The sequence below is a fragment of the Herpailurus yagouaroundi genome, unplaced genomic scaffold (assembly GCF_014898765.1).
Source record: "Herpailurus yagouaroundi ecotype Mexico unplaced genomic scaffold, PumYag 205, whole genome shotgun sequence".
NCBI lineage: Eukaryota > Metazoa > Chordata > Mammalia > Carnivora > Felidae > Herpailurus > Herpailurus yagouaroundi.
In genome coordinates this window covers 5,544,821-5,555,763 of record NW_024412436.1, presented here as the reverse complement: position 1 = coordinate 5,555,763, position 10,943 = coordinate 5,544,821, and the positions used below count along the sequence as shown (strand labels likewise).

Here is a 10,943-nt window from a genome sequence, read left to right as displayed (position 1 = left end):
TTCCTGGAGTGAAGACGGTGACCTTTGCAGTATAGGGGAAAGGGGTCCCTCTCTGGGGAGCAGCCCATGTGAGTTGGTGAGCCTTACGCCCCCTGCTACACAGAGACCCTGTGGGACTCTCTTGGCTTGAGGGGGGTTGGTGCTTGGTTCGTGCACTACCAGGGTCCTGCCCTTGCAAGGGTACCTTCCAGGGAACACTTCTTAGTTGGAAGTGATTGTCTGGCTGTAGCTCCAAGTCCTGCTTAGCTGATTTATGAAAGGCCAAATTAGTAGAAGAAAGGTAGTTTAGAGGTGTTAACCTCATACAGCATGAAAAGTAGATGGTGACCTGAAGAGATCTTCTATAGTAAGTACAGGCAGTAAATGTAAAATTTTATGGAGGCAGAAGAGGAGAGAAAGAAAGATATACTGCTATCTACTATATTCCAATCACATTCATCATTGCTTCTAATATTTTCTCACCAAGTAGAACTTGTATAGAGCCCAATGCATTCACAACTCATTTGAATTTCATATTTTCTTGTATAATGTATTCTTGATTGTTTTACTACAAAGTGTTGCGAATTGTCATCGAATGAAATTGGTGCTCTTGAAAGATGTAGCATGTTTATCCTGTGTTGCGATGTCCCACCCCCCCCACCCCCCAGTGGCACAGCTGCCTCGTGCCCCAGTCCATGATCTAAGAGGCACAAGCACGTTCATCCGCACAGCAACCTCATGAAAAAGACACTATCATTTTACAGGTGAGAAAATTAGGGTTCAAAAAGGGAACGAGCTTAATCTCACTGGTGCTGAATGGCAGTGTTAAATTTCTCCCCTAAACTCTTTCCTCGTGTGGATTTTGTGATTCTGTGAAACAGAAAAACTGACAATAGAAACAGAGTGCATATCTAAAAGTTAAGAAAGTTTTTGGTTCTGGTCCTAGCTAATTTATTGACTTTCAAAGAAATCCTTTGAAAGGTCCCTAATAGAAGTCTCGTCTTGCATTTCCACATATGCGGGTTGAGTTTAATTTCGACCTGAATGGTGGAAAAAGGGACATACAGATTTTTAAAAATCAGACACTTGGCATGCTTGAAGACTAGTTCTAAATAAAAACAGTTATTAATGGGATAATACCCTGGAGAACTCTCCTCAGTTGTAGTGCACTCTTCTGTGTATCGGGACATACTTGACTTTTCAACACAAAATCTTTGCCACCAATTATTAGTTTCCTCACTACATTGAAAACAAGCCATTTTAATTTGCTGCCTTATTCAAGCCCCTTCCCCGGCCCCCCCCCCCCCCCCCCATGCCTACCACCTCCATGAAGGTATAACTTGGCCACAATGTGTAATAACAGCCAAGATCTCAGATTTTGGTGTCAGCGAAATCCGGTTTTAAAGTCTGACTCCAAATTATTAGTGTAAATAGTGTAAATTAGTGTAAAGTGCTTTAGCCCTCTGTGCCTCAGTTTCCTTTTTCTCCTTTTTTCCCCCCCAAAGAGGGTAGTAATACCTACTTCATGGGATTTTTTTTTATAAATCTTCCGCTGAGTTGTCTATGGTGATTACAGTGGAATGTCATATTGTAATGCCCCAAAAGCTTGGGGCTGATGTTTGCCTTATAAATTCACTTTAAATTGAATAGATACATTCTTCAGCAAAGAGAATAAGTGTATATATTCATATACATTTGGTGAAATTTACTTAAATACTAATTAATTTCATAATTTATATGACCTATTTTTTTGATGATTGACACTGTAAATAACAAACCATCTTCTACTTTAGATTGATTTTGATGGAGGAAGGACACCGCACAACGGGCGGCATTTGGCTAATCCATTCTGTGAATTTGATAGTTTGAAGAGATTTATAGATAGTGAATTTCCATACTCTTGAAAATAATTTTACAGCTCTTGCGCTGCTTCTGGATTCATATTGTTGCCTTGTTTTAAAGCAGGACTTTCCCCAGACAGCGTATGTTAATATTTGGAAAATTCCCTATCAGTGGGCTAGCACCATCGTGACAGCCCTATGTTCTGCTTCTACCTTGCTAATTGTTTCCTTGGGATTATTTGGATTGTGTAGAAAGCTTTTTGCAAATCCTCTTATTACTGAAGTCATTGTTGCCAGCAGGAATAAGATTAAAGGTGCTTAAGTCTGTAGAGTTGTTTCTAATTTGTACGTGTCATTTCAGTGCCATTTTAACAGAACTCTGTCTCTTGTCTCTCCCTTCTCCCCCGGTACTATCTCAAGTTAGGTCCGAGGAGCCAGGCCATTGGAAGAAATCTCATTTTATCCTCCTAATTATTATGCTGGCACTCAGGAGATAATTTTTCCCTTCATGCACTGCCAATTAATATGCAAATGGGCTGATAAATATTTATGCAATGATTTAAATTATGCAGGGAGTGCTTTCAGTGTGTTCTGTAAATGAATTGTTCGTGGACTTCAAAGTGCTGGCTGCTGTGCTAACGAGGAGAGATTTGCATAAGGCCCTAATCACACGCATACTGATTAAGCTTCATTATGGAAACTGCCAGCTGCAATCTTTGTTTCTATTTTATTACAAAAAGGGGAACTTTTCATGCTTCAGTTGCCTTGACAATGTCAGTCCTAGCTGGTAGGAGAGACTAAAACTCCTCTGAGCAACTGAAGTTTCCTTATTCAGTTGAAGATTGCTATGGTGTAACTGAAGTTGTATTTTCCTTCTCCCCCTAATCCACTTTCCACCTCCCACCCTTGTTCTCTGAAGAACATAGTGTAGATTTGTTAGAAATAGTAGTACCTTCTTTCACCCACCCCAAACTGCTACCTGTTTCTTCCTTGCTTTGGACTGTCTGAACCTCTAGAAGATTTCACAGCAATGCTGGACTGCAGTGACTATGTTCTAGGTGGGTACCCGCACAGTTCTTTCTTATAAGCTTTAATATGGAAATAGCGCGTGTGGGGTTGACTATGCATAAATGCTTAATCGCATATGCAACCACCTCGGGGGGGGGGGGGGGGGGGGATTGAGCAGAGAAGGAGGAAAGCATTTGCAGGGCAGGAGCATACTTGAATTTGCAGTAGGTCCCTCCCTACCACTAGCTCTCCTGGTTCAGAGGACATTTTCTGTAAATAGTGTGGATTTGGAATTCGTCTTGAACGGAAGACATTTTTGCTTTTTGGAAATATCTGTTGGGAGCATTTCACGTAGTTCTAAAAACACCCTAACTCGGAAACAAGGTATAAAGTATGCCTAAATAATATGTACATATTAATAAAAAATGTTTTACAACCTAAGGGCGAATGTCTTCTAGAAAAACCAAAGTGCATAGTGAAAAATAAGGTGGAGCCATAGTGCAGAATGGCTCCCATAAATACTGATGCAGAGGGTAATTGCGGTGGTTGCTGCAGTGGGACTGTTGATCAGTTTCCAGATTTGAGAAACTGTCAACTTTTCAAATTTTGGCAAATATCAGCCTTTCCTTATTTTTTAAAAAATCAACTTCTCTTCTTCAGAAAACAATGTTAAGTGCTGGAAGGCCTATTTTAAAGTTTTCTCTATAGAACAACAAGCCTTTTAGGGAGGGGGATGTGCGGCTTGATTATATAAACTGTCTTTGGTAACCGAGATTTAAAATAGATTGAGGCACTTTGGTTTTGAGACACGCTGTGGCTCACGGTGGCCCTATTTTGTGTTGAGTTTTGTCTGTGTGCACACAGTTGTTGAAACCTCTTCGGGTCACTCTGGTCACCTGGAGAGTCAGATGACATGAACTCCGGGACTTTGATAACTCACGGTTTAAAATCTTTGCAAGTGATTTTTTTTTCCTCTATGTCATTTTTCTCACTTAAAAAACTCAGCCCCACCCCCACCCCCTGCCCATCTCCTTCACAGTTGTTAAGGATAAAATTAAATGATAGGTCTGTCAGTGTTTACACTTTCAGGCAGAAGGAATGGCCCAAACTCAAGGCAGTAGTAATATTTGTAAAGCACAATAAAAACCACAATTAAAACAAAAAACCGATGTCAAGGATTCAGTCCAATCCCAGAGCAGTTTGTAAACTGTTATTAGGCTCATGCACAGCTCAGTGTGCCCAGAGAGAAAAAAAACTTCAGATATCAAGAAAAGAACTTGTATTTACTCTTTTACAAAATCTGCTAAATTGGGAACTCAAGGAAGGAAAGGAAAATACCTTTTTGAAATATTTTTAGCATTCTATTTTAGAATTAGAAATTGTACCTCTGTTATTTGTAATTAACAGTAACTGTCATTTGAACAGTCTTCACATTGTTGTACAGCTAAGTCAGAATTTTATTTGTATATGTATGTGTATGTGTGAAGTGGTTTTGTTAAATGTCTTTGAAGCTCTTCACAATTCAATAGAAGATGCTTCGAAGATTCACACAGAATACCCGTGACATAATCTTTAATTTAGATACGTGGAAATTAGGGTATGAATTGCACAGGGACAGGTTCCTGACTTGTTAAGAATTATGCCTACTTCTTTGTACAAAGATACGTGGAAACATTGTTACCCTCTTCTGAATGTTAACTGGTTCATATTTTTCCACTTTTTTTTTTTAACATACATTCTAAAGGAAGCATTTTGGTTTGTTAACATTTGTTGTGATCTTTGCTGACTTTCATAAGATTTTGTTGAAGTCATTCAGAAAGCTGATTTTCACTAAGTTGTACACCTGTTCCTTTCAAACCCTAGTATGCCTTTGGTGACATTTAAATTTTTCTGGACAGTAGGGGTGAGGAAATTGTAGAACTAGTCTCATTTATGACCACAGAATATGAATTTGAATCCTTCACACATCAGAGGGAAAAACCAAAGATGTGCTAGAACTGCCTAAAACCAGAAGACCAGCATCTGTTTTAAAAACTTACTAGAAAAACTATTACACGGCTTCCAGGCTGGAGATGAAATTTATGGCAGGAGGACTCTTGGTTCTTTCTCGTCACTTACGCATTTGGATAAAGCAACCGTGGACAGCATGGTTGGGACTTGTGATGATTGTTTGATTTCCTAGTTAAACATTGAAATGGATGACAAAATGTACTTTTCAGTAAAAAAAAAAAATCAAATATCACATTATTTATTTATTCTCACCTAATAATTAGAGTTAAGTGATTCTTAGCCCAGTAGGGGAAAAGGGGGAACTTGCTGGATAGTAAACTCAGTTAATTACAAATATGCAAAGTTTGGGTTTACAGTAGAAATAGAATAAGGTATATATTAAATGTATATTTGGTTTTTACTCTATTGAAAAGGCGGGAGAAAAGCAGACTTGTTCTTGTGTCTTGCAGCTGTTCTGGGATACCTAATACTGCTTGCTGAAAACTTTCTACTGTGAAAACCTTCCTTAAAGAGATAACCCTTAGGGAAATAAACCCATGTCAGCAGGTTCATATGTGATATCAGATAGGTGGTATAATTTTTAGAGGGGTGTGGTTGTGATTCAATTTTGAAATCGTTAGATATATCTGTTACGCCTTGTGATACAGCTTCTTGTAGTGGTTTATGATTGAGGTATGAATTTGACATATTCTTACTTTAACACATGGTTAGTTTGGATGGGGAGTAAATACGGAGATATTTTTCTTAGACACCCTTTCCTTTTATTCTGCTAGGTTGAGTTACTGCCAGCCTGTTATGAAGATTACCAACAGATTGTTTTGGTTTGATTAACAAATACCTTTGCTTATGGAAAAAGAAAATTTTGAGAATAACGTGTTTTACTTTGTAAGGCACTTTGCCCCAGCTTTGTTTCTTTAACGTATTTTATGCTTCGTATTATATTTACTTCTTTTACACGTCAAATTCTATTATAACTTTTTTCAAGTTAGATGTCTGTTGTCTTTGTTAGAAGAATGTTAAAATTCTTTAGAAAGACAGTTTATTTGTGGATTGCATCAGGGTTAAGGGAAGTCCAGAATTTCTCTCAGATAAACTTTCACGATAATTTCCAATGTTTTAGTGATGACACTGCCTGTCTTTGAACTGTAGGACTGTAACATCAGTCAGTATTCTTAAACCCTTCCTTTGCCACACTTTTGCCTCCCTAACCACATCCCCAATTTTTAAAAAACCTCATTCACCTCTGATTCATTGCAGACTCAAGAATGAATAATCCGCCAGAAACCAGTAAACCGTCTATGGAGAGTGGAGATGGCAACACAGGTAAGAGACCCTCCCCACACCCACCTTTTAACTAGATCTAGTAGCGTTACCAGAAGAAACTTCCCACTTAACTGTGACTCCTATTTGGCAAATAAAAACCAATTTGAGTATTGAGTTGTCAAAGATCATTTAGTGCTTGCAGGAGCTGGTATTGTATTTGTTTAAGACTATTTAGTTTCTTCAGATTGCTTCATGTTTTTGTTGCTGTTTATCAGAGGAACTATAAAGCAGTTGAGAGAATAGTCCTTTAGGGTCAGGTGGTTCTTGGTATGAATTAGGGATTTGTCACTTACTAGCTTTGAAAATTTTTTTAATGCTTGTTTATTTTTGAGAGAGGGAGAGACAGGGTGTGAACAGGGGAGGGGCAGAGAGAGAGGGAGACACAGAATCCAAAGCAGGGTCCAGGCTCTGAGCTGTCAGCACAGAGCCCGACATGGGGCTCAAACTCGTCAACTGCAAGATCATGACCTGAGCCGGAGTCAGACGCTCAACCAACTGAGCCACCCAGGCACCCCCTGTCACTCATTAGCTTTGGACCTTAAGGCAGTTTCCTAACTTTATTTAGTGGGGACAATATATTTCATAGGTCGTTGTGAGTAGTAAAGGAAATGGATTAAGCACAGAGCCAGCTACACAGTAACCGTTCAGTAAAAAGTTGCTCTTGCTACAGGTGTTAATCAAAACAGTAAATCTTACCCACTCACCCCCATTCAGTAAAATTATATTGAAGTTATGCTAGTGTCAGTAGATAGATAGTTAAAAACACATACCTGTTTCTAATACGTTCTTTATTTGGTCATTTTAAAAAATTTATACTGTGCGGTAAATCCGTATAGAATGTCTCCACAGCCCAAACTCTTTATCACGTTGCTGAAAGGACGTTGACCCGTGTGTTTTTATCATCTGCCAGAGATGGCACAGGGACTTCCCCAGTTTCTGGTAAAGGCATAAATTGAAATACTCAGCCATGTAAAGAAGGGAATTGTGGGCAGGAATACACAGAAAGTAATAGTTCCTAAGGTAAACTAGGTTTTCACTTGCAGAGAGGGTTGCCTCCTTGACCACCATTTAAAAAACGACCTACTATGGGAGATAGTGAGAATGTGAGTCCCTCCTAGAAACTGTCTTTGTTTCCCACCCCTGCTGGCCCCACCATCGTTTAATTTGAAGTAGATGAGTTGAACCAGTATGTAGTTCCTGCCTACATATCTTTCATTGTAAATTGTTCTATACCTGGAGATACTTGTTAGTCTTCTAGTCTCTAAAGGATACCTGTCTCTTTATGTGAAACTGAGCCATGGGACTTCCTGTTATATTGAACACGTCATTCAAAATACTCTGAGGCTAGCCACGTGGACTGCTCTAGTACCTCCCGAGGAGGTACACCATTCTGTCTGGATTGTCGGCCAGTCTCATTTTTGCTGTTCCTCTGTCCTCTGGGCCCTGTCTTGCATTATTGTGTAGCACGGGTCCATCTGCGAGTGCTTACTCCATTTAGTTTAAGTGTGGGACTTGTCTGCATAGAAACAAGGCAGTCGATCCCTTAGGACATTAGGAGAGAGTGTGCAAGGCACTCTAAAGAACAGCTTCAAGAGCGCCTGGGTGACTCATTGGGTTAAGCATCTGACTCTTGATTTTGGCTCAGGTCATGATTCCAGGGTCGTGAGATCGAGCCCCACGTCGGGCTCTACACTGAGCATGGAGCCTGTTTACGAGTGTCTCTCTCTCTCTCTCTCGCTCTCTTTCTCTCCCTTTGTCCCTCCTCCACTCATGCTCTCTCTCTGTCTCAAAAAAAAGCAAAGAACAGCTCCAAAGAAGCATGTATTTCTCAACGAAGAGAAACAGACTCAGAATGATTGGAGAACACTGAAAAGGTCTCTACGTCAGATTCCTTGCGAAACCACCACTAATAATAGACGTTTCAGTAGCTACCATTTATTGAGCACCAACATTTAATAATCCCCTGATGACATGTTTTTAAAAATCTTAAGCACTGGACTTATTACCTGATTTCAATTTGAGTTCTTAATGACAACACTGTAAGTTAGGGAATAGGAAATTGAAGCACAAAATCAGTCAGGAAATAAAGGCAGGGTGAGGATTTACACCCTGTATTTGGTTTCTCCCATGAATTGCAATAAAATAAAACAGAAAATTTAAGCATTTCTTTGTATATATTCAGGATTAAAACTATTTTCAGAGCTATATGTAAGATAAATTCTAGCTGTAGCAATTACTAAAACAGTCTCATGAATTTCCTGCCTTGTATATTTGCAATGCATGGTGGGTAGACTCATAGAACTGAGTAGTATCAGTATAGAGTTTTACTTTTTAATGTCTCTAAAACTTGGCATTGTTGCCTTTGTAAAATTGCAAATTACTTCCATGTTAAGGACTTTTACATGCACTTAAAGATAACTAAAACCCCAAATGTCAATTTCTGAAATGTTAAGGGCCTATCACTACGTTCTTAGTATCTCCTACTGATGTCAGTTTGTTAGCTCAGGAATATAAAAATATATTTGAGTTCCAGTTTGCCTATTAAATTACCATGTTCACTATATTAGATACGGAATTATAATTTATTCAGACAATTACATGCTTACAAATTGAATTTTATTTAAAAGCAAAATAAACAGGGGTGCCTGGGTGGCTCAGTCGGTTAAGCGTCCGACTTTGGCTCAGGTCATGATCTCGCAGTCCGTGAGTTCGAGCCCCGCATCGGGCTCTGTGCTGACAGCTCAGAGCCTAGAGCCTGCTTCAGATTCTGTGTCTCCCTCTCTCTCTGCTCCTCACCTGCTCATGCTCTGTCTCCGTCTCAAAAATAAATAAACGTTAAAAAAAATTTTTTTTAAAGCAAACAGACCTGCAGATTGTTTCATTGTAAAGGGTGTATGCATTTTTAGTTTTTGCTAACTGAATAAAGTTTTCAGTCGAAAAAAACCACTGAAAATATAATAATAGCTAAATTAGCATTATAATAAATTATAATAAAACTAAAGTCTCACATTTTCTTGGATTTGGAATACTTTTTTCTTTTTAATGTTTATTTTTGAAAGAGCATGAGTGGGGGAGGGGCAGAGAGAGCGTGAGACACAGAATTCCAAGCAGGCTCCTGGCTCTGAGCTGTCAGCACAGAGCCCATTGCGGGGCTCGAAATCATGAACCATGACTATTTTTTTAAATTGAGGTCTAATTGACATATAACGTTACATTAGTTTCAGGTGTACAATATGATTCAATATTTGTATACACTGTGAAATGATGACCACATAAGTCTAATTTTGCCTGTCACCATGTAAAGTTACATAATACGCAATACAGTATTGTTGAATATAGTCGTTGTGCTGTAATTACATCCCCATGACTTACTATTTTCTGACCGGAAGTTTGTACCTCTTGACCCTCTGCTCCCTGTTCACCCACCACCCAGTCACCCTCCCCTTTAGCAACCACCAGTCTGTTCTCTGCATCTAGGAGGTTTGTTTTGTTTGTTTTCCTTTTTAGATTCCACCTATAAGTGAAATCATACGATATTTGTCATTCTCTGACTTACTTCACTTAGCATAATACCCTCCACGTCCATTCGTGTTAACACAAATGGCAAGACTTCATTCTTTGTTATGGCTGAAGAGTATTCCATTGTGTGAATATAACCACACTTTCTTTATCCATTCATCCACGGATGGACACTGGTTGTTTCCATATCTTAGCTATTGTGAATAGTGCTACAGTGAACATGAGCGTGCATATCTTTCTAATCTGTAGATTAGTTTGAGTAATATTAGCATTTTAACACTATTCTTCCAATTCATAAGCACAGAAGATCTTTCCATCTACTTGTGTCCTCTTCAGCGTCTTTCATCACCGTCTTGTGGTTTTCAGCGCATAGGTCTTTCATCTCCTTGGTTAAATTTACTTCTAGGTATTTTATTCTTTTTGATGCAGTTATAAATAGGATTATTTTCTTAATTTCTCTTTCTGATAGTTTGTTGTCAGTTATAAAGACAAAACAGATTTTTATATATTGATTTTTGTATTCTGCTACTTTACTGAATTCAGTTATTAGTTCTAACAGTTTTTGGAGGAGTCTTTAGGGTTTTCTAGATGTTAGAATCGTGTCATTCCCAGACAGTGACAGTTTTACTTCTTTGTGTCCAATTTGGATGCCTTTTATTTCTTTTTCTTGCCTAATTCCTCAGGCTAGGACTTCCAATACTGTTCCTCCAATTGAGGAAATTTGAGTAGGTTTATGGGCCAGCTGGAAGGAACCACAAGAGAGAAAGAGGCTGAAGACAGAAAAACAGTTGATGGGACTAAGGTAGGGGGAAGAGCTAGGCTCACAAGTACAGAGTGGAGGATACACTTTGACACTGGAAAGAGATGTGTCCCTTTTTCTGCAACTGGGGAGAAGATAGGATTGAAGAATGACAGAACATCGAGGTGGCAGGAAAAAGGAAAATGAAGAATAATTCAAATTCAAATTGCTTCATCCTTTTCATTTATCGTTAAAGTAGTTCAAGTGGGTATTTAAGAGAAAAGCAAGGATGGTAGTAAAAATACTGGCAGCAGTTAAAATGTGTTGAAATGTTACTAGGTATGCATGGCGCGTTGCTTTATTAGGTATGCTTTACATCACAATTGTTAAGATATTCCTATCAGGTAAGTAGTATGCCTGTTTTACAGATAAGGGAACTTAATTCAGAACTGTTCATTTATGATCATAAAGACCATGAGCCATTCATTCCTTTTCATTATCTTACACTGCCTCAAATTTGAGAG

General features: G+C 38.8%; 1 protein-coding gene across 2 annotated transcripts in view; it reads left to right on the top strand.

Moving 5' to 3' along the window:
- The window catches only part of POU2F1 (POU class 2 homeobox 1), a 91,306-nt gene that overhangs the window by 14,219 nt on the left and 66,144 nt on the right, over nt 1-10,943 (top strand). The window contains exons 1-2 of one of the 2 annotated variants that reach the window (XM_040451772.1): nt 2,564-2,878; nt 6,096-6,161. In XM_040451772.1, coding sequence (XP_040307706.1) covers nt 2,851-2,878; nt 6,096-6,161 — 94 coding nt within the window. In that variant the 5' untranslated portion in view covers nt 2,564-2,850. Of the gene's footprint in view, nt 1-2,563; nt 2,879-6,095; nt 6,162-10,943 lie in introns of those variants that run through there. The other variant, XM_040451773.1, reaches the window with a different exon arrangement.